Source organism: Vicugna pacos, chromosome 33 (genome assembly GCF_048564905.1).
Source record: "Vicugna pacos chromosome 33, VicPac4, whole genome shotgun sequence".
Classification (NCBI taxonomy): Eukaryota; Metazoa; Chordata; class Mammalia; order Artiodactyla; family Camelidae; genus Vicugna; species Vicugna pacos.
The window spans coordinates 10,885,076-10,912,331 of record NC_133019.1 but is presented as its reverse complement, the minus strand read 5'-3'; the positions used below and the strand labels follow the sequence as shown (position 1 = coordinate 10,912,331).

Genomic DNA, 27,256 nt, shown 5'->3' with positions numbered 1-27,256 from the left:
GCCATGCCTAGTTTTCTTTATCCAGGGACCTCCTACCCCATCTGCTTACATTAGAACATTTATTCCACCATATTTTACAGATCGCTATTAGATATGCGAGGTAGTCTTCTAGGAACTAGGGATATAGCAGTGAACAAAACAGGCAAAATCTTTGCCTTTAAGGAGCTTACGTTCTATTAGAAGTAGAAGACAATAACCAAATAAGGAAATAAGTAAAATATATAGTATCGGATGGCAGTAAGAGCTATGGAGGCAAATAAAGCAGGGAGGAGAATAGAGGTAATATAAGGTGTCATCAGAGATGGCCTCAGTGAGGTGACATTCAATGACCATTGAATGAAGGAGGTGAGGGAGTGAGCCATCTGGATATCTGAGGAAAGAATGTTCTAGGTGATGGGAACAGTAAGTGCAAATACCCTGAGATAGGTGTGCATTTGCCACTTTTGAAGAAGAGCAAGAAGACCAGTGTGGCTGGAGAGAAGAGGGAGAGACAGAGTGGAAGATGACGTCAAAGAGATGAGGGAGGGGCCTCACCTTGTAGGTCCCTAAGGCCATTAAGATGACTTTAACCTTTACTCTGAGAGAGAAGCCGCTGGGAGATTCTGAGCAGAGGAGGGACATGGATCTGATTTTTGTTTTAACAGAGTCCCTTTAGCTACTGTATGGAGAACAGATCTGAATAGAGTCAGAGTTGAAGAAGGAGACCAGTTAGGAGGTCACTGCAATCATCTGGTGAGACATGATGGTGGCTCCGGTTAGTGTGGTAGCAGGAGAGGTGGTGAGAAGCAGTTGGATTTTGGGTGTATTCTGTATATAGAGTCAACAGGGTTTCCTGATGGATTAGGTGGTGAGAGAAAAAGGGAGTAATTTTTGGCCTGAACATTAACTGAGAATATATAGGCTGTGGAAGAAGCAGATTTTGGGGTGGGGGGAGGTCAGGAGACTGATTAAATCCATATTAAATTTGATTTATGAGGGGGAGGTAATTGGGTTTCTTCATTGATTTCTGCTTGGAGGAGGTACTGGGGTTTGAACCCCTGATTTTTTGGGTGCTGAGCGTGAGCTCTACCACTTGAGCTATATACCCTTCCCCCAAACCCATATTAAGTGTGAGATGTCTATTAGGCATGTCAGGATGCCAAGAAGGAGGCTGTATGTACGCATTTGGCAAGGTCTGGTTTGGAGATATAAAGCTGAGAGTCATCAGCAGATGGATGTTATTTAAAGCCATGAGATTAGAAGAGATCACCAAGGGAGCAAATATAAATAGAAAAGAAAGATGTGCAAGGACTGAACCCTGGAGCTCTCCAACATTAAATGGTTTTAGAAATGAGTAGGAACCAGCAAAGGAAATGAAAGGAATGGCTAGTGAAGTAGGGGAAAAAAATCCAGGGGATGGTGATATGCTACAAGCCAAGAAAAGGAAACTTACCAAGGAGGAAAGATCAATTGTATCAAGTGCTGCATATGGGTTAATGAATGAAGGAATCTGAGAATTGATTTAAGAGGTTGTTGATGACCTTGACAAGAATGGTTTTGGTAGTGACAGAGTGAAAATTGGATTGTGGATGCGTTCAAGCAACAATGGGAGGAGAGGGATGGAGTGTATAGACAACTATTTGGACGAGTTTTGTGCTAAAGGAAGGAGAGAGATTGGGTAGGAGCTAAAAGGAGAAGAGAGGTCAAGATGTTATCAAACCAAACTTGGGTCCACCTGCCTGCAAGCAGTGAAGCCAATCTACTGACTTGAAGGAAAGTGCAGTGTTTATTGCAGGCACCAAACAAGGAGCACAGGCTTCTAATGCTCAAGAAATCTGAACTGCCCAATGGCTTTCAGGGAAAGTTTTTTAGAGACAGGGTGAGGGAGAGGGTTGAGTGGCGCATGATCAACTGGTGGACAGTCTTCTGATTGGTTGGTAGTGAGGCAATCCGGAGTCAGTATCATCAACCTTCTGGTTCCAACCGCTCTGAGGTCTCCGTGCTTGTGGTCAACATGCAGTTAACTTCTTCCACCTGGTGGGGGTTTCAGTATCTGCAAAATGAATCAAAAGATATGACTTAAAATATTATATAGCCCTTGAAGTGGAACTAAAGGTTTTTGACTTTGTTTAATGACTAAACTATTATTATTTTGTCTTGCTTGACAGTTTTCCTTTTTTGCTGCATTTTCTCACTTCTCTGGTTAAATTTATTCTTTGGAACTTGGGGAAGGCCTAGGAGGCTAAAGTTCTACAAACAAGAGGCAGGTGGAGGATGTGGTGGTGGGGGGTGGGCGGTCTGTCCTGAAAATGCCCCACAGGGTCCTGCTCAGTTACAAAGCAAATTTTTTTAAATGGGAAAATAACTATACATTTATATGTTGATGAGAAAGAGCCAGTGGAGAGTCAGAACTGATGATACAGAGAGAGCGAGGAGAATAGCGGAGCAGTGTCCTTGGTGAGGTGAGGGTGATGGTACCCAGTACAGAGTGAAGGAGGAAGTACCTCCTTGAGTTTAGAGTGCTCTTGCTGGATCTGGGTCAGGGGCAGGAGACGGGGACTAGGGAGGGCCGGAGGTGATGGAAGGTGAGAAGGAATAGGGTGGCCTATGGATGTCCTACAGGCCTATTCCTGCCCCACACAGCCAGCTAATGTGGACATTTTTGAATGGACTGAGTTGGCGTGTATTGTGCGTATGGGTGTGAGTGGCCTGTTAGGGGCAGAGGCGTACCACAGCCTTGTGGATGGCGGCAATGGTGGGGGGGGGCACCTGTGTTCCTCTGAAGGAAGTGGACTTTCCTCTGTCAGTTGTGCTGAGACAGAAAGTAAAGAATGGGGATGCTGGGCCTTAGACGACTGGTAAGGAGTCCGCTCTCTGGGCCTCATGACACTGTGTTCTGGTCTCTGAGGTGCTGGTGTGCTCAGAGCACTCCTGGAGCTGACCCTTGCCTCAGGGAGCGAGGCTGAGAGGTGCTCCTGTGAGGGCCCTCCTGTTCTTGCTCTGCCTCCGCCTCATGAGTTCAGCTGTGGCGGAAAAGCTTTGCTATATAAGAGCAGGGATTCAAACAACTGTGGTTCCTGCCCATGGGCTAGTCCAGCTCTGTCCGAATAGAACTTCCTGTGAGGAAGGAAAGCGACCAGTCACATGTGCTGTTGAACACTTGAGACGTGGATAGTGTGACTGAGGAACTGAAAATTTAATTTACTTAAATGAAATTTATTTAAGTCTAAATACCCACAAATGGCCAGGGGCTACCATACTGGACCCCTCGGGTCAAGATGGCAGAAAGCCAGAAAGCTGTAAAGCCTAAAGCCTGAGCCAGAGCTGTGATGATGGCTGTCATCATCAGAGGACATGGAGGCTCCAAGAGGCCGTCACCCTGTGTGAGGGGTGGAGCTGCCCCGCGGCAGGAGGGGGCAGTGTCCTGAATGGGCCAGGGCCCAGGCTGCCCGACTGCAGCCCGTCCTGCAGCTGACTGGGAGCCCAGGACGGTGGGACCCAGCATGAGGCCCACAGTTAAACTGACTGCCCGCTGTCCCCTCACTGACGGCATTATGCTGGTCCTCAAGGTCTGTCTTGGTCCCTAGAAGTCGAGAGAGTCCAGCTAATCCATTATTAGCACGTATCTCCTATTGCTTCTCCTCACCTGGGCCAAATCCTGTGCCCCCCCCAATCCAAGCCCTCTTATGCCTGGACTCTGCTCTAGGCAAGCTCTGCTTCGTCCCCAGCCTCTTCTCCAAAGATTCCCCCGAGCTCCTGCTTTAAATGAAACTCGCTTACCCCGAGGACACCAGTGCCCCTGACGCCCCCTTAAGTGGTGTCTGCTTTTATTCTCACCCTCACTCACCTCTGGGCCAGGAGGTGGGGTTTAGGCTTCCTAGGGCGACAGCGACAAATTACCATGACTGGGTGACTTAAAGCAACAGATATTTATTTTCTCACACTTCTTGAGGCCATGCTCCCTCTGAAGCCTCTAGGGGAGGGTCCTTCCTTGCTTCTTTCAGCTTCTGGTGGCCCCAGGTGATCCCTGGGTGGAGGCAATGCCACTCCAGTCTTTCCTTGATCTTCACATGGCCTTCTTCTCTTTGTAGGGAGATGGGGATTAGGTTTGTTTGTTTGTTTGTTTATTTATTTATTTATTTATTTAATGGAGGTACTGCGAATTGAACCCAGGGCTTCCTATATGCTGAGCATGCGCTCTACCACTGAGCTACACCCGCCGCCCCCAACCCCTCACCAGCCCTCGACCATAGCCTTTTCTCTGTGTCTCCTGTTTCTCTAAGTTCAAATTTCTCTCCTCTTGTAAGGATGCCAGTCTTTGGATTAGGCCCACCCTAATCCTATGACTTCATTTTAACTTGATTCTATCTGCAAAGACCTTATTTCCAAATAAGGTCACATTCATAGGTAATGGGGATTAGGGCTTGAATGTGTCTTTTTGGGGGGCCACAGTTCAACCCACAACAGGTGGGGTAAGTGTCCTTCCTCCCTCCTTCCAGCACCGCTGCCGAATCTCCTGGCATCTGGTTTCCCTACCACCCCCTTCCTCTCTGCTGTCACATAGTGGCTCGAGGTCACTTGTCTCACTCCTGGCTCACTGTCTTCCTTTCTGCCCCTTCTCTTTCATCCTCCTCCATGATTTCAACAGCCATGTGGATGTTCCTCCCAACCTGCTGTCCTGCAAGCCTTCAGCCCCCTTTACCTCCTCTTTCTCCCTCTGTGTAATCTGCCCATCCTCTGGTATCTTCACATCCTTACGTAGTTAGGACTAAAACACATCATTTTAATCACTCCTTTGCTAACTTTCTCCATTCCTTTCCCCCTCCTTCCCTCTGCTGCTCTTGCCTGGAAAAATCTGAATCCTCTCCAACGGTACCTCCCTATGCCTGCATCCATGCAGGTGAATGATCCTGGGGAAGATTGCTCAGTCAAGTCCACAGACCTCAGATGGGTCACCACTCAGCACTGCCCAGCATTTCTATTATGTTTCCCTGATATGTTTATTTTCCCACCATATTAGGTTTCCACTGTCGTGTTACACATTGTCAGAAATCTAATGACTTAAAACACCCACTTATTATCTCACAATCTGTAGGTCAGAAGTTCTGGTGGACTCAGCTGGTTCTCTGGTCAGGGTTTTACAAGGCCAAAATCAAGGTGTTGGCCAGGCTGGCTGTTCTCTGGAGGCTCAGGGCAAGAATCCACTTCAACGTTCATTTAGGTTGTTGGCAGAATCCCATTCCTTATGGCTATAGGTGTAAGGTCCCTGTTTCCTTGCTGGCTGCTAGCTGGGCTCTGCTCTCTGCTCCTAGAGGCTGCCCACCTTCCTTCTCACGTGGCCAGCACGTGGCGCACTGAATCAGGCTTGTGCTTCAAATCTCCCTGCCTTCCTCTCCTGCCACTAGCCGGAGAAAGTTCTGTGCTTTTAAGGGCTCGTGTGATTACATCAGGCATACCTGGACAGTTCCTCTCAAGACTTACCCACTGTGCCATATAACATAACATAATCACGGGGGGACATCTCATCTCAGTCACAGATTCCAGGGATTAGGTGGTATATAACATTGGGGGGTTATTTTTAGAATTCTGCTTCTTTGTTTTATTCTCCTTCTTGTTCATCAATCTTTCCCTGTCTCCAGAAATAATCATCATCAATATACATGCTCTAGTATCTCCTATCTCAAAAATAAACAACTCTCCTTAACTATACCTCCCACACCAGTCACAGCAAAACTTCCTGAAAAAGAAGTCTATACTCTCCCATTCACTCTCACTCACCCACTCCAAGCGGGCTTCTGTTAGCACTGCTACACTGAACTGCTCTTGTTAAAGTTGCTGTTGTGGCATCACAAACACTCCAACGTTTAGTGGCTTTAAACAGTCTATTAATGTGTCTCATGCTGCTGCCGTTGATGGTCTCAGCTGAGGAACTTCTCGCTTGGGATTTCTTTCTCATGAGGTTGCAGTTAGCAACAGCTGGGCCTGGAGTCACCCGAAGGCTCAGCTGAGCTGGATGTCCAACATGGCGCACTGACACAGCTGGCAGTGGATGGTGGCTGTTGGCTGGGAGCTTAGCTGAAGCTGGTGACTGGAGTGCCTACTTGTGGCCACTATGTGACTTGGGTTCTCAGAATGATATAGCTGGGTTCCAAGAGGGTGTGTCCCAGGAGTGAGCACTCCTGGAGAAGCAGGTGGAAGCTGCAAGTCTTCTTATGACCTTGCTTTGGAAGTCATGCAGCATGACTTCTACCATAGGCTACCAGTCATAAGCAAGACACAGGACCATGCCAGGCTTAAGGGGATGGGATTACAAGGGGCATATTTTACCTAGAGGACCATATTTGCAGACTAGCTACCATAGTCACCAACTTGGTCCTGGTCTTAATTGGCTTCTTAATGTCTGTTGACCTAGTTGATTGTTTTATTTCAAAACTTTTCCTTCTCTGGCTCCACAGACCCCTGGCTTTCCTCTTTCCTCACTGGCTGCTCTTTAATCTCCCTTGCTTTTCTGTAAACTCTAAATATTGGACCACCTCCAGTTCTAGGCCTGGGCTCAATTATTTCTTTATAATATCTCCCTCCATGATCTTACTTGTCCCATGGTCAGTGCCTACCACTCAAATGTTGATGTCTCCAAATTTTATCTCTAACCCTGACCTCTCACCTGTGCTTAGGATTGTGATACCCAGCTGCCTTCTAGATATTCCATTTAGGTGTCTAATGGGCATCTCAGATTTAACATATGCACTTCTCCACCCCAGTGCTCCCCCATCCTTTTCTATCTCAACAGATGGCATCATCATCCATTCATTGTTCAAGCAAAAAACCCCCCAAAACCCAAGGGTCATCCAGGATTTCTTCTCCCTTCTTTTCAACACTCCACCCCCATCCAAACCACTAGTAAGCAAGTCCTCTCTGTTTTGGGTGCCTGGCATTAATATATTTCTTTAACTAGATTTGATGTATATTGTTTAGCAAATGAATACATTTACAGAGACAAAAAGTATTACTAAGCTTATCATGTAAAAGCAGTCTGTTACCCCATCATACATTTTTATTCCCCAGAGCAACTACTCTCAACTATTTTAGCTAGTTTTCCTGCTACTTGCTTCTGTATTTAGATTTTTCTCATATAGATAGCTGTTTCTTGATTTTTCGATTTTAAGTATTATCTGTTGGCTTTCACCTATGGAAAATGAGGGTTAGCTTTCTTGTACGCTCATTTCCTCCCCCACCAAACACATATACTTATCCTTCTCCCAGCCTCCACTGTAGCTTTGTCACAATTTTTGGTTAAAATAGCTGTTTAGTGTTTATGTTTGTATGACTCTGTCGATATTTCTAGCTATGTAATGTGTTATATGATTAGAATTCTTCTTTTCCTCCCTCTGGAGTTAATACTTGCCTTTTTTTTTTTTGGTTGTTGTGAATTTCAAAAAAAAACCCCTTATTTTAAAATAATTAAAGATTTACAGGAAGCTACAAAAATAGTGTGAAGAGGTCCTGAGGACCCTTCATGCAGTTTTCCCCAGTGGTAACATTCAACATGACTGCAGCACATCGGAACCAGAAAATTGCTATTGGTGAAATCAGCAGACCTTCCTCAGATTTCACCGGTCCTCCCAGTTTTAACTGTATGTATCTCAGAGTCACCCCTTCTGTTTCTGCCATACCATTTTTATCCCAGCTGCCATCAGCTCTCTTAGGACCACGGCAACATCCTGAGTTCTTGCTTCTGCTGTTGTTCCTCTCCAGTCTATTTTCCACAAAGCAGCAAGAGGGATCTTCTAAAAATATTATTAGGTCAAATCCTTTATCCTTTCCCTGTTGCTCTTAGAATGAAATTCAAACTCTTCACCAGGACCTCCAAGGCCCCCTGGGACCTGGCTCTTACCTACCTCCTCAGAGACCCCTTTCACCCCTCCTCGCCCAGACACCCTTCCTATTCCCTCTGTCTGGCTGTGCTCCTGCAGCTTTCAAATGGCTGGCCTTTTCTCATCCTTCCTGTCTTAGCTCAGTGGCCCTCTGCTCAGGTTGTCCCTGATCATCCGACTAAAGCGGGCCCATCCTTCTCTTGCTGCCTTCTACGGGTAGATGATCTACAGTAACCTTATTTACTTGCTCCCTGTCTGCCTCCTATTCTGCAACGTAAGTTGTATGTGGGTAGGAACTTGTCTGTACCACTCACTGCTCTGTCCTCACTGCCCTGCACAGATAATTACCCTCCCTGTCACGGAGTGCAGACTTGGCAAATGTTTAAATGGAGACGACTGGGTCAGGGACCCTGATGATGGGCCCATGTGCTCTGACAGCTCGACCATTGCTAGGAATCCAGGCTGCTATCTTGCACTCTGTCATTTGTAACCCACAGCTTCTCATAGTCCAAGATGGCTGCTCCAGTTCCAGCCATCAGCCCTGCATTCCGGCCAGCATGAAGGTGAAAGGGTTTCACATTCTCCCTTTAAAAGCACTTCATGGAAATTATACACATTATTTTGTGCTAGTGTTCCATTGGACAGAACTTAACCACATATACACACCTTGCTACAAGGGAGCCAGGAAATGTAGTCTTTATTATGGACCATGTATTCTAGTTCTAGTTTGTGGGTCATATTGCTGAGAAAGAAGAAAAGAATGCATGTTGGGAAACCTCGAAGTCATCTCTGCCACTGTTTTCCCGCCTATAGTACCAATCACTGTGCTGAAATAAATTCTTCACTTCTTATTGGACTGGGGCTGTGTCTTTTACCTCTTAGCACAGGCAGGTGCTTAATGTTTGTTATATAAATAAATGATTCCAGGGCTTCCATCTTATTTTAGAAATTAGAGAATTGAGGCACTGGAGGGTGAAGTGACTAGGGTCACCTGGCCCAGGTTCCCACTGAATTCAGGAAGCTGCTTTCCTGCAGACTGGGTAGGTGGCCTCTATTGACCATGTCCACTGCCAGGCATTCTTACCTCTGATTCTGGGCAGCTCCAGCCATCCAAGGCCCCTTCTGGGTGTGGAGCCACACTTGGTTCCATGGAACTCTCCCGTTGGTCCTCCGCTGCCCTCTACAGCATGTATCCACTTCCAAACCTTCCCTGCCCCAAGGTCTTCCCTTGGTCAGGCAAAGACGCCTCCTGGGAGTCTTCACAGAACACGATCCTCCCCTAGGGGTGGGGGATACTTGGAGCCTGAGAGCCCTGGGCAGGAAGGCCATCCCACCTTTGTCCTGAAGCCCTCCTGGGTTAGCAGGAGGAAGCTGACGACCCTTACTCTTTGCCAGAACTCTGAAGGATCCCAGACCCAAAGATTCCTTAATGGTAGATGAGGAAATGGTTTACTCTTAGCCCGGGACTTGTTCTTTCACATGTGAAGACAAACCTGCCCATCACAACGTGGAAACTGCAAACAGAGAGGAAAGGGATGTCATGCTGAGGGGGCTGGAGGACGCATGTCGCAAGTGCCCTGGACAGCTGGTACGTTTATTGGTTAGCCAGAGGAAGTCCCTCCATCTCCCCGTGGTGCTCTCCCGCCTTCCCCGAGGGGGCCCTGGATGTCGGGGAAGTCCTCACACTGCACCCTGTGCCGCTGTTCCTCTGTCTCGGTGGACGATCCAACCAGAAATGGGGGTGTGGAGAGGGGCTTCTTCTGTCGCTATTGAGCAAGAATTCCATGTCCTAAGGTAGGGACAGAGATAGCAGAGGGGAACGTGGGAGATGGATGAGGAGGAGTGGGAAGGCGTTTGATGGGGTGGGGTCTGGGCATGTGTGCAGGAACCTGGGAGGGCCTATGCCCTGCAGCATCTCACAGCTCTCCTGACGTGGCCAGAGAGGACCTGGTGGCTGTCGTGGCCTGCCTCTGAAAGTCCCTGGTAGCCTCAGCCCGCAGAGCGATCCTTCTGGGTCGCCCTATGCTGTGAGGCCCGGTGGCCCTGACTAAGTCATAGGGCCCCTTCTCAGGCCTAGGCCTGGTCCCCTCTTCTCCGTTCTTGCCCTCCTATGGCCCCTGGGCCTCTGACGGCCTCTGTGTCTTCTGAAGCTAATCCCACTCCCTGTGGGCCTCAGGCTCTCCTCCCTGAAGCATGGCTGCTATGGGCAAGGTGTCTGCCCAGGACGCTGGTAGGGTGGCTGCTCAATTCTTCAGGGAAACAGCACCAGGCTGTGACACAGACCATACCAGAGGCTCACACAGGTACCAGGGCCTCACGGTATTCTCATGCTTGAGGCTTCCCAGTTCTTCCAGAACTTTGGCTCTTACTACCCCGAGGGTAGCATCTGAACTCCCTCCCCCTATGAAGGCTCCTTTCATTTTTTGGCTGCAAGCAGGGCAGCGCAAGAGGGGCCTGTGTCCATGATGTCCCTGCATCTGGAGACCCCAGGCTGTCTGGCCTGGGCTGAGTGGCTGACACCCTGCATGGGGAGGGATGGGCTCTGTGGTCGGTGACCCAGGCAGCTCCCTCTCTTCCTTGAGGGCTCCTCTTGTCCTCTTTGGGCACAGCTGCTACACGGGCCACTGGCAAGGCACAGGCATTGATGGGAGATGTCAGGCAGTGTGGGAGTCAGTGGCATGAATTTAGATCCTGGGCCTTTAAGCAAATGCTCAGGAAAAAAATCATCCTACCCAGAGCTAAATACCAAATGAGTCAGCTTCTGGATAGTTACCACCCTCCTCCCCCAAATTCCCCTGCAAAGCAGGGAAGGCTGTCTGGGGGCTGCCTCACTCTGCCAGCAACTGCAACCTAGAATCACCCTGGGATGCTGTTCTAGTCCACAGTGCCAGGGGTCGCTGTTCGCATTCCACTCAGTGGCTTTTAGGGGAGGGAGCCAGCGATGGGCCTCAGTGTTCCCTCCCCACCCTCAGTCCTTTGGATAGCCGTGCTGGTTTTAAGAGGTTTGTCTTTACTCCTCGGTGATGTGGGCAGCTCCCAAGGCTCCCGCGCGTCCTCTCCATAGCAGATGTGACTTGATAGGGGGGAGAACAACCAGATCTGAGAAGAAAAACGTGGACTCCACACCCTAGTGCTTTTTAGCATATTCTGGAACCAGTGCCATGTGGCTTGGCCATTGGAGTCTGTCCTTCCTGCCAGGTGAGTCAGCAGAGATGGAACATACTTTTTCTGGGCAAACGTGTCACGTTAGAGTGGTTCTGAGAAGCCGGGCACACAGTGGTCCAGCCCTGCGGGCAGCGGGGGAGTGGAAGGGCTGCTGAAAGTAGGGAAGGGGGAGACGGGGAGGTGGCAGGCAGACCTCTGGCTAAGGGAGGGGGACAGGCCTGGAGACAGAGGAGCAAAGTAGACTGACAGGAGAATGGATTCCAGAGGCTTGGTTTTATTGTACAGTATTCTTTTTCCCCAATGAGATGCCGTAAGCTGTGGTGGCACTACACATGGTCACGAGACAGGGCAGGGCCGCCGGGTGGGGGGCTGGGTGTTGGGAAAAGCCATCTCTTGAGGCATGTCCCATTCATGGGTCTCACCCAACGGCCTGCCTCAGGCCCCCCAGAGGTCCTGAGAAGGCAGGCCTAGGGGGCAGGGGGTGTCTGAAGGCTGAGGCACTGATAGGGGAGGAAGGAAGAGCCTCCAAGAGAAACACTTGGGCCACTCTGGGCGGCTCCGGGGCTCCACCTGGCCTGACTTACTGTCTCCAGGTCAGAGTTCCAAGAGCTCTCAGGAGCTTGGGATAGCCTGGGAGGGGGCGTGTCCTCCTCTGCCATCCTCCCAACTCTGGCTGAGCTGGTGAGAGACACTAGGCTCCCAGTTTTAGCTTCCTCAGCTGGGGCAGATGAGGGACTCTCCCTTCTACCCTGCCTCTCCAACCCATCAGCACCACTTTCCGGGCAGAACCTGCATTTTCAGTGGACCCAGGCCCCTTGGGAACTTCTGCAGGGATAAGAAGACAGCTTTTTTGCTGTGGCAGAAAGTGCTCCTGGAGATGCTCAGTCCTGTCCTCACATGACGGGCCACAAGTGCTTGGCGGTGCCCTCACATCCAGGGTCTGCAGGTGCCATTCCTGCCTGCTGACCCCCTCCCCTCTCCTCATCCAGGTCTCTCCCAGGCCCCTGGTCCCAGTGGGCAAGGATGATCTTCCACCTGCCAGGGGCTGATATCCCTCCATCCTACACCCCTCCCATCCCCTCACTCTCCATCAGGTTCCCAGCCCTGGCTTCCCTTTTCACGAACTCCAAAGAAAAGGAAGGAAAAGCCCTAAATAAACCAGACAGAAGCAGCTCTGGAACAAAGAGTACAAATAGCCAGTGGCGTGCGGAGAGGGTACGAGGTGGCAGTGGCAGAGAGGGTGGATAATGGCATGCAGCACTGGGATTCCTTAGGAGGGGTGGGGTCCCCATTTCTCCCCGAGGTGTGTGAGGCATTGGGGGGAGGGGGTTAGCAGACTCAGAGAAGTAGGCTCTCTGGACTGGGCCTGTGGCTTCCTGTATACTCCATGGGCCCAACCAGTCACAGGGAAATGAAATCCATGGCCTGCAGGAGGGGCAGGGAGAGCAGGAGCAGCAGCAGCCACGAGGTGTTCTGGACCAGCAGGCTTATGCCCTCACACTTGACCAGTTTGTCTGTGGAGAGAGAATGGGGTAGAGGGGCAGGGCTGGAATGAAGAGAGACCAGGCAGGCGCAGGCCCATTCCCCTGGGGAGGCAGGTGACATGAGGTCTTAGCTGAATCCAGGGCCGACCTGGTCCAATAGAACCATGTTTCCCATCTGCAGTTTCCTGACATTATCACAAGAAAACTGTAGGTGAGGTAGCCAGCACCGTCCTGTCTTCCAGGTAGGGAGGAGGAGGCTTGGGGAAGCCAAGTGATTCACACTTGGCCCTTCCCCCATTCACACTGAGGGCCGTGAATCCCCAGGGCCCAGGCAGCAGTGTGGGGAAGCGGAGAGGGGTTTTGGGGCCACTCCCCTCTCCGGCCCAGCTAAGGGGACTGCCTGCTGTCCCAGCCAGCCCGTTCCTCCCCAGCCTGCCTTTCCCAGCTCATTTGGTCTTGTGGTGAGGGCTTGCCTTACCTCTGAGCACAGAGACATTCTTGTTGGAGATGGTGGGAGGCTGGCCAGAGAGGCGGAGTTCACATGTGTAGAGTCCCTCATCCTTGGTGGTGAAGCCGGATAAGTAGAGGACCTTGATGTTGTACTTGCTGGAGAAGCTGGTTCGAGAGCGGTATGTGTGCTCAGGCACCCCCACAGTGCCATAGAGCACGTGCTTCTTTGTCTCCCGGGTCAGGCTGAACTCGTACTGAATGGGCAGGCTGGTGGTGTTCTCATGGCGGCAATCTAGACGAAGGCTCTGGTCCACGAGGCAGGCTGTCAGGCTGGTCACCTTCTGCCCACGGGCCACCTGCAAGACTGGCACCAGCAAGGGGAAGCACATGCTTAGCATGCACGTCCTGAGTTCAGTCTCTAGTACCTCCATATAAATACATACATACATACATACATACATACATACATACCTAATTACCTCCCCCCAAAAAATTAAAAAAAAAAAGACTGGCACCAGCAGTGCCCTCTCCGAGTTGGGGAGGACCTGCAGAACAGGGGGCCTCCTGCTGACATTAATAGTAGAGAGGGCCAGCTAGGGAGGGTACAAGGGTCTGCTCTCTGAGTACCTCTCCCCACCCAGAGGTCCCTGAGGGCCAGTCCGCCTTCCCCACTGGAAACCCCAGCCTACCTCCCTCATCTGCTCTAGTCCTGGGTCCCACCAATGTGTTCCAGGGTCAGGAGATCTTGGCGGAGAGGATGCAACTGGTTCCCATATGGAGATTCCAACTCAATATGGGGCAGGCTCAGTGACTTGTGTTTCCAAAAGCCACCCCAGGCAGTTAGAAGATGAACAAGATTGTTCAGCTGACTTAGGGAGGAAAAAGGGCCCTCTCTCCCTTGGTCACCTCTGCCTTCTGAGGTCATGAGGAAAAAGCTAGCTTCTGTGAAGGGAAGGAAGCTTGGAATCCCAACCCTGCCCCTTGCCCAGTACCTGTCAGCAAGAGAGCGATGCCAATGGTGGGTTTCATGTTGCCGAGAGCTCAGTCCTGGATCTGGGGGTGGAACAGGATGGGAATCAGCCAAGAGGTGGGACAGGTGTGCCCACACTTACTGTCAGGGCGAGGGGGCCCCTGGGAGACATGCCATAATGACCATGGTGGGCATCCAAGCCTCTCTCTACTGTCCTCTCCCCTCCTGACTTCTCAGTGAATGTAACACTACCACTGGGCTCTTCCTGATTAGGGAAAGCAAAGGGGATGGGGAACACAGCCTTCAGTGGTATTTATCTGTGCCAAGCACTTAGTAGCTGGGTGGCTTTGGGTAAGTGACTTTAACTTGACCCTTGCTACTTCCCTTCTGGAAGGCAAGGACTTCCTATTTGCTTTTCAAGGGGAAACCACCAGTTCCTAAACAGTTCCTGGCATGTAACAGATGCCCAAAAGATGCTGAATGAAACTGAGCTTTGGATACCCACAGGGTTGTGATGGGGATTAAGAAAAATGACAGACATCTGGCACTGTTCCATAGTAAGTGATCCACAAATGTTAATTTCTCTCCTCTTAGATGACTGTGTGGGTAGGGATGACGTCAGGTATGTGTGTGGCTCCAGGTAAGACTGTACTAGGTGCACAGCTAATGGTGTTCCCGGTTGGGTAAGAGGAAAAGCGACAGTGCTCTCCAATTGCATTTGTTCTCTGCATCCGAACCAAGATGTTTCCAATGGTCCAGCTCTCCGGGTGGAATTCCTGGGTCTGCGGTTTCCCAGTCCGGCTTCAGTATCCTCCCTGCCTAGGCTCTCTGCCCTGTCTTTTTTTTTTTTTTTTTTTTTGCAGCCTAGGTTGGATCAATATCCTGGCGAGGCGACATGGAGCGGGTAGTCTAGCCCGTCCGCAGCAGCGCTGGCCAGGGAGAAGCCAGCGGAGGGGCGTGCGCCTGTAGGGCGCGCCTCTCGCTGCTTCCTGGATCCCGGGCGGTCAGCCCTGCGGGGCGGGGCGGGGCGAGGCTGGGGTCCCGCGGAGGCCGCGGCTGCAGTCTGTTCCATCTCGGACCCCTGCAGGGAGGGACCCGAAAGTGCTGTTGGGGGACGAAAGGGGTCGACATCTGGTTTTGATTAGCAGATACTGAGTTACAGAGGAGGGGTGCGAGCTTGAGCTCTAGGAGGGGAAGGGGGAAGGGGCAGCTAGAACTAGAAGGGAAGAAATGGGGCTGATGGGAGGGGGATGTAGAGCCAAAGGGAGGGGTAGAGCGCGGTAGGGCAGGCGCAGTCTGTTTTTGGTTTTCTCGACCTTGTGTCCCCGCAGCCAAGAACCCGAAGAAGCTTCGCGCTCCTTCCCTCCCTAGCCTGTATTCGACTAACCCCACCCTTATACCGTTTCCATATCCAATCTTTTCCTTTCCCAAATGAGGTCCCCCTCCCCCTCATCCTTTTCCAGTTCTCGCCTCCCCCGCCTGCCTGCCTGCCTCCCCCCAGTCCCCGCCCGCGGCACTGCGGTTTAGTGCCTTGGGTGCCCCGCACTCAGTCTGCCGCGAGGCCGAAGGGCAGAAATGCCCTCCAGTGTGCGGTCTTCCTCTCTCCCTCCCCCACCCCCCGCCATTTCACCGCCCCCTGCCCCCGCCTTTGCGAGCCGGGTTTGGGGAAGTCTCGGTGGAGAGCAGACAGACAAGGCTGTCCTTAGCGCCCTTCCTCCCGGTTCTCCTCCAGCGCCCCAGTCCCAGGCAAACGACCCCACAGCCTACCGGGGCTCCGGCGAAAGCCCCGGAGCGCCTACCCCGAAAGGCGGGGTGCGCCGCGGCCCCCGGCCTGCAGCAGTGGCACCCCGCCCCAGCCCCTGCTTGGGCAGCAGGCTTCCTCCGCACGCACTGCGCGGCTCCTTCCCAGGGCGCCCTCGGACCGTTTTCCAAAGCCTCGGGTTGGGAGGGCTGGCGTGGGCGCCTCGGGCCCATCGCTGCACCCCGGGTCCCGCCCCGGCTCCAGCTCTCACCTGGGCTCCGGTCCTCCGCCGCAGCAGCCTCCTTCCGACGCGCCGCCGCCTCCAGTTGCTGCACCCTGCCCGGCGCCCGCAGTTTTCACCCGGGGTGGGAGAAGAGATGCGGGGAGGGCCCGGGGGCTCGGCCAATCAGAGGCTGAGTGGGGAGCGAGAAAGGATGGCAGAGGGAGGAGAAGGCGGTCCGATATTGGTGTGGGAGAGTGGCCAATGCAGCAAAAGGGGACCCTCACCCTGTGGCTGGCAGGCCTGGCCAGGGACGGGAGGGTTCAGGACCCGGGAGATTAGGGTGGGGCCGCTCAGGAAACGCTAGCCCCCTCCCAGAGCCCCGCTAAGTCTGCTCCTCTTTTAAGGCTTTAACCCTTTCTTCTGACCCAGGCTTCTGAAGTCTGTGGGGAAACCAAGGGCCAAGGGGTGGAGAATGGAGGCCAGCAACTGGGTCCCCTTAGGCAGCGCACGCCTCTTCGTTTCCTTTTTAGCTGGAGCACATCTATCTCCGTGGGAGCCTCCAGTGAGGTTTTTGGTATTGGAACGTTCCAGGCTTTCTCTAAAGGAAGATGGTGGGGGTGTTTTTCCACATTGGGGAAGCCTTTTAGAAGCACGACAGGTACTGCACCTTTCCCAGTCCCCAGCTCGGCTGCACCCCGCTCACCCAGCCTAGAACACCCTGGGGCACTCAGTCCCCCCTCAGTGCCTGGGCCGGCACTTCCTGGCACCGGAAGGCACAGCGCTGGCACTTCCTGGCACAGACAGCTAGAAGGTTCTTCTCAATTTCAGGCACTCCTCCTGCCCTCATCCCCTCCGGTGTCCCTGAATACTGTTGCTTACTCTTTAGACAAGGGAAGGGTGCTGCCCTCTACCAAGCACTGTGCCTGGCACATTCCGTCCATGGCCTCACGAACCCGCCACAATCTGTCAGGTTCATCCCGCCCCACTCCATTCCACTTCATAGCCAATATGTAGGAGAGCTGGCCAGTTGACCTGGGCTGTGGAACCCCCATCCCCAGTGCTGAGCCAGTCTAAGTCTGCAACCCAGCCCAGTGGGAGGAGAAACTGTGAAACTGTGGGTAGGGGGAGGAGACGGGACCAACTAGAAAGGAATAGCAGATACTAAGCTTTTAATCCCCTGGGGCACCCCACCTAGCCCCGTCAGTTTGAAGCCCTAGGATTAATTTTTTTTATATTTAATTTTGTTTTATATCCAGTGCTGATCAGTTGTCTCTTCCACCCACAGGTGAGGTGATTTTTTCTTTTTTGAGTAAAGTTTTCTTTGATTGATTTGCATCCTTGTGGCCTCTTTGTGAATTCTAGTCCTGACATTTTGTGGGCTGGCGGCACCCCCCGCCCCCCACCATCTCTCTGCCCATTCTCATATTTCCTCATAGAAGTCAGCCCTGGCACCTTTGCTGCAGCTTCTATTACTGTAATGGCACTGTTGGAAGCCATCCCTGGGCTAGCACTAGAATAAGCGTCAAAGATGGTAGAGTCCAGGGGCCACTGGCTTTGGTAAACAACAGAAGCTTCTGGAGCACTTTATGAGAAATGGAGCTGCCCTGGTCCACCTGGGATCTCCCTGGTCTAGAAGTAGCCTGCAATTTTCACAAATTCCCCGGGGTCTGGGGACTGTAGACTATCTCTCTTCATCGATCAAGTGACCTGGCTTCTCCTTATAGGGTAATTTTTAAGGCCCTGGATGTCCTGGCCCCTGGCTGCTGACCTCCACCACCACCTCGTCTTTCCCACTCATCTTCCGGCTGCATTCCAGACATGCTGCCTCTTCCCTGTCACTCCACGTAGTGTGTTCTGACCTGCTTAGCAGCTTTCTGGTTCTCAGGCCAGGGGTCTTCCCTATCAGAACACAGTTGCTTTCGTTGCTTTAGCTTTGGCCTAAGCTTCCCCTGCCCCCGCCCTACCACACACACAGATGAGGCTGGAGATGTTTCCTTTTTTTGGAGCAGGACACGAGGATACACCCAGAGGCTCCTTAACTACAGAAGATATCTGGGCTCTGGCTGCTGTTTCCCATTCTATGGCCCAGTCTGAGTGTTGCTGGATGGAAGGCCTAGCTGTGCTATTTTGATAAGGTTACGAGGACCTGGCCTACTTTCTGGGTCCCCAAGCACTTTACTTCAGGAAGGGGAGGAGAGTGTGGACTCTAGAGGGTGTGGCAATTGTATGCCTGCTAAAGCAAGGTCTCGGGCTGGTTGGAGTTCATGGCTCAGATGAGACATTTAGGGGCTGAGATGGAACACAGGGCAGTGATGGGGAGGAGGTTTAAAAACTCCCACTTGCTAGTGGGACAGGATAAGAGTGCTGAAAGCAGGAAGGGTTTAGAAAAACCTACCCAAACAAGATTTCCTGAGAGACTGTGACTGCCCTATTGGTCCCTTGGATTTTTCCTCTCCCGTCATCTCCAGTTGCCTTATCTAGAGACACATGGAGTAAATACTCCTCTAAAAATGCACATTCCTTTAGGATGACCAAGGGACTACCAGCCATTGACTCTTATTTTTGACTGCTTTCATCAGATTGTCTTTATAGAATCACAGAGGTAGCAGAAGCCATCTCATCATCTTATAGCTAGAAACTGAAGCTCAAGAAAGATAATGATTTGTCAAAGACCAGACAAGTACTTTGGAGCCCAGCTGGACTAGCTAGATCCCAGATCTCCTGACTGCACGGACACGGCTCACCACTGCTCCCAGGGTGGGTCTTCCGACTTCTGCTAGACTGATTTCACTGGTCCCTAGTGAAATGAGAAAAACAAGGACAATGTGGTGGTATTGTGTGAACATAGCTGCCAGGCTGCTACCTTGTTCTGATCGCCTCCAAGTCACTCTGTTGATAAGGGAGGATCCCAGATTCCCACCTTGGGGTTTTAGAGATGGTTGAACATATGACACCTGATACTGGACAGATGTGAGTGACAGCATGAGTGACAGCAGTTTATTGGTCACATGTGCTCACAGCCTAGAGGAAGACACCACGTGCCAGGCACTGCCACCTGCCACCAAAGACTTGCACTCAGGAACCGTGAACAAGCAAGAGCTGTGGGAGGCAGACTTTGTCTCATCCAAAAGGTGGGATGCCTGTTTCCTGCAGGAGGACATGATTGGCTTGTTTGAATAGTTCTGTGGGCTGGCAGGGGACTGAAGCCTGCTTCTCAGAGATGAGCAGGAACTATGTCTGGTCCCCATGAAAAGGAGGGTTAACTGGCCTGAGGAACTTAGCAGCAGAAGCTGATCATTGGAAAGGAGAACTTATGGTTAGGCCACCTGAGACCGTCCCAGTTTTATCAGATGACAAGACAGTACCTACTAGAGAGTCCTAATTTTGGGATTATTGATGCCACACACCTGCTTGTCCTTGTGGTGGCCTATACTTTCATTCTAAGGTTATACCTTTCCACTTTTTTGAAGTGATAGTGGTAGATGGTGAGTTTTTAATGTCCTTTTGAGGCAAAAAAAAAAAAAAAAAAGAAAAGTGGTAACTCAAACTTCTTTGGAAATGTGACTGGTCTACAAAATTAAAAAATCCTCGAACGACTGCTCTACGCTCTGCTGCTTCACCTAATGTGTGGTTGAGGTCAAGTCCCTGAGTGAGGTCACTCCCTGAAGAACTGCTTGTTTGGCTGGAGACAAAGAATAAAAGTTTCTCTGAGAATGCAGGGCAGAGGAAGAGAGGACAAAGCACCAAGGGAGATCAAAATTTCAACATTTATTTAAGAAACTTAATTCATGGATGCTTAATTAATCAAAGACATTGTTGTTCTAGGCACAGGGCTGGACCCTGGGGATATAAAGATTAATGGAGCGCGGTCTCTGTGCTCAAAGGCTTGTCCAGTGGGGGAGATAGAAATGGTAAATGGATTATTTGAAAACAGTAGGGTAGGTGCAGAGGTAGAGATGTGTATAAAGTATTGTGGCAGCTGAAAGGAGGGGCAACTAATGACCCAGCCTGTTAGAGTGGCCTTGTTGGAGGAAGGGAGGCATGAACTGAGTCCTTAAAGACGAATGGGAGTTGCCCAAGGGTGGTGGACTGTGACAGTAATGGCCTCTAACAAATCGTTCAACCCAATACTCTTGCCCTTATGCAATCCCCTTCTGCCCTGACTCTGGGCTTGGCCACGTGCCTTGCTTTGGTCAATGAGCCCTCAGCAAATGAGATGCAAGCAGAAGCTTGATAAGTGTTTGTACGTTGGGACTTGCCTTCTTGGAATTTAGTTGCCATGTGAGGAAATTTGAGCTAGCCACGTGGAGAACTGAGATGCCTCAGTTTCTATCAACCACCATTTGGGGTCAACTAGCCCCCTGTTGACCTGCTACACGATCACAAAAAGCATCTGTAGTCCCAACTAATGCCACATAGAACACAAACGAACTGACCCCAATAAGCTTACTAAGATGGTTCTAACACCTGGATAGAAATTTTTTGATCTTCCTTTCTCAAGAAGTGAAGTCTGTGTTTCCTTGAAATCTCAGTGGGCTTGTGACTGCTTCCACCAGTAGAACATGGCAGAAATGACGCTAAAAGACTTTTGAATTTAGATCTTAAAAAGGCCATAAAGCTTTTACTTTGTTGAAACACTTAGACTCAGAGCCGCCATATAAACTGTCTGACTACTCTGGGCCACGCTGTAGAAGCCCCAGTCCCATGGAGAGGCATGGCCTGGGCACTCTGGTAGACAGTCTCAGGTGAACTTAGCCTTTAGGGTCATTTCAGCCCAGGATTCAGACATGTAACTAAAGAAGCTTCCAGACAATTCCAGCCCCAAGCTGTCTGAGTGGTCGCTTTAAGCAGTTGTTTTAGATGATCTGTTATATAACAATAAGGACCTGACACATAAATTGGTACCTAGAAGTGTGGTGTGGCTTTAAAACCTAAACACGGCAGGGACGATAATAGCTCAGTAAGAGTGCTTGCTTAGCATGCATGAGGTCCTGGGTTCAGTCCTCAGTACCTTCACTAAAAAAATAAAATAAAATAAAATAAAAACCTGAACATGCGGCGCTGGCTTTGGAACTGGGCGGAGGGCAGAGGCTTGAATGATAAGCAGTGAGGCAGCTGCTGTGCAGGCTGGAGAGAGTGAATGTGCTGGTGGGAGAGGCTGGGAAAGCAGTAAGGAAACTGCTTGGAGGCTGGACCAAGGGTGGTGACACATGGTGAAGGGTGGAAAAACAATTGGCAAAGACATTGCTTTTGATAACTTAGAAAATGCGCCTAATGAATTTGTGAATCTGGCTAAAGGGATCTGGAGACGAAATGTTGAAAATTTCATGTGGGTGCTTCTAGTTTGCATGATAGGATAATTCAGGAGAGAGATGAGCTAAATAAGGATCTGTACAGTTTGCTGAGTTGGAAAGGAAAACTAGTTCTCACTTCTGGTCGCTCCAGAAGGCAACAGATTCTCAAAGTGAGAACTGGCCTAAGGGTGAAGATTAAATCAAAGGTTTGATTGTAGAATCTTTGTTCAGACCCCAGGAAGATTAAACGTGGTGCTTAGTAGTTAAACGAAAGGGCTTCTAAGAATAGTAAGGCTATTATCCCATAATGGAAATAGAGTCTTCTTTTATTTTTTTTAATTGAAGTATAGTTGATTTACAATCTTGTGTTAGTTTCTGGTGCACAGCACAGTGATTCAGTTACATATGTACATATATATTCTTTTTGCATATTCTTTTTCATTAGAGGTTGTTACAAGTTATTGAATACAGTTCCCCGTGCTGTACAGTGGGACCTTGCTATTTATCTCTTCTGTATATAGTAGTTTGTGTCTGCTAATCCCAAACTCCCAATCTATCCCTTCCCCCTAGAGTCTTCTTGAAATTAGTTATGTGTGCGTCCTTTAGTGAACAAAGTGCACCTAATAATACAGAAACCCCATAAACATTTAAAGAGTATTGTATTGGCAAAAACTATCTGTTTGCGCTAAAAAGGAATGAAACGCTTAAAAATGAAAAGAGGCCTTGGGCTTTTAAACTGTCTATGGGCGGTAAACTGGTCAATATTCACACAGGCCTTTCTTATGGAAAAGAAAATCATCTCAGAGGGCAGAACCAAGAGCCCAGAGGGTATAACTAGAAGCCAAAGAGAACTGGGCTCTATTCAAGTAACATTCTCTGCTTCCGGAGTAGGGGCCCTGATAATGGTGCCTGGCTGGATTTCAGAATTACTTTGAATCCATGGTTACTACGTGCCTCCTGTTCCTCCTCTTTTTAATGGGAGCGTCTATTGGGGTTATCCTGTGTGTGCTTCACCATTATATGCTGGACACATGGGGGCAGATGTCTTGTTATTTCACAGGCCTCTGGATCAAAGGAGCCACACCCGAGGGGTTGTAACCCGGGAGATTCCGCCACATCCAGATCTGCTGCATGTTGAGATCACAGGCTTTGAGCCTGGTGTCCTGATCGGATACTACTTTGGGTATTTTGGGAAGTGGGGTATATTTTACATGTGGGCAGGCTATGCGTCCTAAGGGTAGAAGGCAGACTGTGGTAGATTGCTATGTTAATGGCTCCCCAGTGAGTCACACCATTTCAATATTGATTCTGGGCTCAGTGATACGACATGCATCTGGCCAATGGGATTTAAGCAAATGTGATACAGGCAGAGACTCCGTAAGTGCTTGCCCATTAGGGCTTGCTTCCTGGAACCCGGATGCCATGTGAGTAAGCCCAAGCTAGCAAAATGGAGAGACCTAAACTGAAATGCTCCAGCTCAAAGCCCCACCGAATTGCCAGGCATTGAGTGAGCCCTTCCAGGATCATCCAACCCCCAGCCCACCTGTCAACTGACCACAAATGCACGGATGAGCCCTGCCAAGTCTGTGTGGAGCACAGATGAGCCATCCCAGCTGATCCCTGACCAAACTGCTGACTCTCAGAATTGTTGCTGCCTTTAGATATTAGTCTGGGTGGTTTGTTACACAGCAATAGGTAACAGATAAACCAGGTGAAGAGAAGGAAGAGTATTGAGGAGAGGGCATGAACAAAGGCATAGATACAAGAACAAAAGCAAAGCAAAGCGGATGTGGGAAAATACACGTGGTCTGAGGCTGCCTGCAGCGGAACACAGTGAAGGGCTCACTGGAGAGCTGGGGGAGGGCCCGCGGAGGGAACCTTTGTCTACTTGGACTTGGGTAATGTGGCCCCATCAGAGTTTTACAGGAGAAGTGTGAAATGGCCACAGAGATGCATTCTTTAGAAAGAGTACTCTGGGACAGTGTGGGGGATTAACAGAGAGCCACATGGACCGTCTTCTGCCCATGTGGTCCTTTACTCCTGCAGTATGTTCAGAGCGGAAGTAGGGAGGTAGAAGGCAGCTACTGGAGCCCAGGATGGTGTGATTGACACTTGCTGAGGTCAGGGTGTCTGTCTATTTTATTTTCTGCTGTATCTCTAGGGCCTCTAGGTCCTGGAGCAAACTAGAACCTCAGTAAATCTTTCTGAATGAACATAAAAAGAAATAAGAGCAATCAAGTATTATAGGTGCTATGAAGCAAAAAAAGAGGAAATTCCAAGGAGAGTTTGGGAGAGTGCAGTGGTTGTTTTCTGGGAAGAAGAAAGGTGTTCCCAGCAGAAGGAGTCTCAGAAATAAAGGCATGGAGGCGTGAGCTGGGTCTGGGCAACTGCACTTTCTGAAGTTCCATGTGGTCTGAGCATGGAGTGGGAGGAAGGGATGGTGCCTGAGCTGTGGCTGGGGAGGGAGAAGGAGCCAGATCCCAGAAGACTGGATTTATCAGGCCAAGGAATTTAGACTTTATGCAGTAAGCGGTGGGGAGACATGGAAGGCTATAAAGCAGGGGAGAAGTGTGGTGAGACTTGTATTCTGGAGAGATGAGTGGAAACTGGGGTGACAGCATGGGATTGGAAGGATGCACAGGAGTGGATGTGGAGCAACTGGGAGCATAGGTACTTCGGTTGAGGAAGATGAGGGCCTGAAATAGGGCAGGAGCCATGGAGATGGAAGAGATGGGACAGAGAGGGAGACCCACACAGGAGAATTCAGCACATAGGCACTTCCTAGATGTGTTTAGTGAGGTATTGCAAGAACTCCCAGGTTTCTGGTGTGGATGCTCTGAAAGAAGAGAAGAGATGAAGCACCTATGAGGCAGAAAATCTGAGTTCAGCCTTAGCCACGTGAGCTTGAGGTCCTGTGGGACACACAGAGCAGAGGTCCAGGCTGGGGCCGAGGAGCATCATCTGAGTGGAGGGCATATCTCTGATGGGTGTTGGCAGATGAGTGGTGATGATTGCCCGGGGAGCATCATAGGCACAGAGGAAAACAGAAGCCAGGGCAGGACCTGAAGGAGCACTGATACTCAAGCAGCAAGGAAGGCTGAGATGGAGTGCCAGAGGGATGGGAGAAGCAGGGCAGAGCCACACCACGAAAATGGGCACGTTTCCTTGAGGGTGTGGTCAGTGGTGTCAAGTAAAGACCAAAACGTACTCATTAGATCTAGCAATGAGGAAGTCACCTGGTGAAGACAGTTTCAGAAGCATGTGAGAGCTGAAGTCTGAGGTCATTATTTAAAAATATAGATTTTATTATTACTTATGTATGGCAAGGCCAGCAGACGAGGAGATGATCACCACTGAAAATGTAGTTCGTTATATTCACAGATATGGGTAGGGGTGCACGCCGCTCACGGGGAACCACACTGGAAAGTGCTGGGATTGATCAGGAGGCAGAGAGAAAAGGGGAAATTGGGGGCGAGAGCCTTTATTGTGGTTTCTGTGGGACAGAACAGACGAGGTAAGATAAACAGGTTTAGGATGGGCTAGTTTAAAAATCTCAGCGGGCTCTGGGGCACAAGGATGGCTCTAGCTAGCAGGTACCTGGCCGTGGGATGATTAGGGCAGGTGGCTAGTGATCTGGAATGTGAGAGCCTAGTACAGAAGATGGTTGAGGGTGTGGACATCCTCCAATCAGACTGGTTAACTGAAGTAGATTAGTTAATTAGATTGATTGATTTAATTGGTTGGTTTGCATTTGAAAGGTGCACCTGTGGCTGAGTGGTTTACTCTCTCTAGGAATTGGCTGACCCTGGGAGGGACAGTCACCCCAGATGTCAAAGCATCAGAATACAGAAATTAAAAGAACTGGTTCCCATAGTCATGGGTTGGGAGTGAATAGCAAAAGACGGAGGATGTAAAGCAGAAGAACCTTGCAAGTGAGGGGTTGCCAGTGGCTCTCTCTTCTCTCAAGTGTGGTTAGAAGTGGGGAGGTGGGTTGCCGGTTTCCAAAACCTAGGGCTGGAGTCTCCCACAAAGGCCAGGACCTGCCTGCTGGTAACATCTTGCTCACGCCAGTCTCCTGGGCAGCAGCGCCTGGCAAAGATGCTTGAGAGCGTGGGCTGTGGGGCTGCCCGGGTTTTCAGTCTCAACCTCAGGGTTTTGGCTTGGCTGAGCTCAGCTCTTCTCAGTCTGCACAGTCAGGGGAGAGCCAGGAAGGGCTGTCTGAGAGGTGAGAATAGCCCCCCTGATTCCTGACTCAGTCTCTCCAGTAAAGGGAAAATGGATTAGCAGTTTTTTGGCAGGTACTGCTGTGCCTAGGGCTAAACAAGATTCATCCTTGTGGAATGTGAGCAGAGTTAGCATTTCTTAAAAAACTGGCTTTTGGGGAAAACAAAAAAATACAGGCAGAGACCCCACAGCTGTCTGAGGCCACCTCCACCTCAGCTTTCCACAGCCAGGACCCATTTTGGGCAGAGCTGCCCAGGAAGCAAGCTGCTGCCTCCTGATTAGCAAACTCATAATACCCTGATTCCTTCAGAAGAGGCTGATCCAACACCTCTTGCCAGCTGACTTCAACCAGTAGAATTGCAGCATGCAAATGCAGCATCCTGCAGCTGCTTGGGTCAGGCTACTCCAAAGTAGGAGGAATTTCCCCAAAGAGGGGAAATTCAACTCTTAGATGGGGAAAAGAAAAAAAAATCAGAAATAATTTCTTTATGTTGGAGGCATTTCTGCTGCTCATTGGCAGGAAGGAAAGGAGGAGAATGTTGATGGGTATTCTTTCTTCCAAAGTGCATTGTGTAGGAAAGCATGTGTTTCAGCTTCTCTGGTGTGAGCATGGGGTACTGCTGGGCAGTCCATGTGGTGGGGAGTACGAGTGAGTGTGTGCGTGTGTGGTGGTGGTGCTGGTGGTGGTGGTGGTGATGGTGGCTGGAGCTCTCTGCTCAACTAGGCACAGCCCCAACCCTGAACACTTCTCTCTCCAGCTTGCCCAGGCAGATCTCTGTCCATCCAGGCTTCCAGGAGCTATTGGAGGAATAAGCAGACCTGGGGGGAGTGACTCTGAGCAAGAAATCTTTCTTAGTCCAAATCTTGGGGGTCATCCTCTCTTGCTTTCACCCACATAACCAGTCTTTCATCCAAGTTTGAATTCTACCTGCAAAATGCTTCTTCCACCCCATCCTCATTGACACGGCACCTAGTACTCATCTTCTCTCGCTTCAGCTATTGCAATAACCTGCTAGTTGGTCTCCTGCCTCCAGTTTGCTGCACATTACTCCACATTGCTAAAATCACTGGTTCCTTTTAGTTCTCAAAATGACCCTCAAGATAGGTGTACTATTATTATCCCCATTTTACAAATGAGGAACTGAGGCACGGAGGAGTTCATCAAAAGATTAGAGGCTGAACTCTCGAACACTATTCCCTGCTGTTCCTGAAGCTCCTAAATGATCCTCCTGTGCCCCTTATAGGCCATTCTCCAAATCAGTGCTCTTTTTAGACATGGAGCAGACCATGTCCCTCCCCTCTTTAAAACCCTTCTCAATGGCTCAGTGTTTTCTCGTTTCTCTTAGAACAAAACTCAAATTCCTGTAAGGACTGCGTGCATAGGCTCTGTGTTTCCCTCTACCTCACTAAACATCACCTTCCTCACCAGCATCACACTTGACAGACCCTCTTTTGGTCCTTGGATATTTCAGCCCTGTCCCACCCCAGGTCCTTTGAACTTACTCTTTGTTTGTCTAAATATATATATATATATTTATTATATATATATATGTTTGTCTCTCTATATATATTTAGACAAACATATATATATTTGGTGCTCCTGTGATTGGGATCTAGTTTTATAATACACTTTTTAACCTGTTAGTGTTATCACGTGCATAGGCACTAATATTGAGAAACATATTTATTGAATTGGAAAGACCTTGCCAATCAATGTTGAGTGAATTAAATGTTTGCAAAATACTGTATAGATCTGTGTTGTTTAATGCAGTATAGTACAGGAACACATGTGGCTATTTGAATACATTTAAATTTAAACTATCTAATACAAAATAAAATTAGAAATTCTGTT

At 49.9% G+C, this 27,256-nt stretch overlaps 1 protein-coding gene and 1 long non-coding RNA gene across 2 annotated transcripts in view; one reads left to right on the top strand and one right to left on the bottom strand.

The window, feature by feature from the left end:
* LOC116276732 (uncharacterized) overlaps window positions 1-27,256 on the top strand; it is a 62,577-nt gene that overhangs the window by 1,356 nt on the left and 33,965 nt on the right. The window lies entirely within an intron of this gene.
* THY1 (Thy-1 cell surface antigen) lies at window positions 11,273-16,065 on the bottom strand. The gene is made up of 4 exons (XM_072953929.1): window positions 15,935-16,065; window positions 13,945-14,005; window positions 12,981-13,316; window positions 11,273-12,532 (listed from the first exon to the last, which is right to left on the bottom strand). The coding sequence occupies exons 2-4, from the start codon at window positions 13,979-13,981 to the stop codon at window positions 12,420-12,422; spliced, it is 486 nt and encodes a 161-aa protein (XP_072810030.1). The 5' UTR covers window positions 13,982-14,005; window positions 15,935-16,065; the 3' UTR covers window positions 11,273-12,419.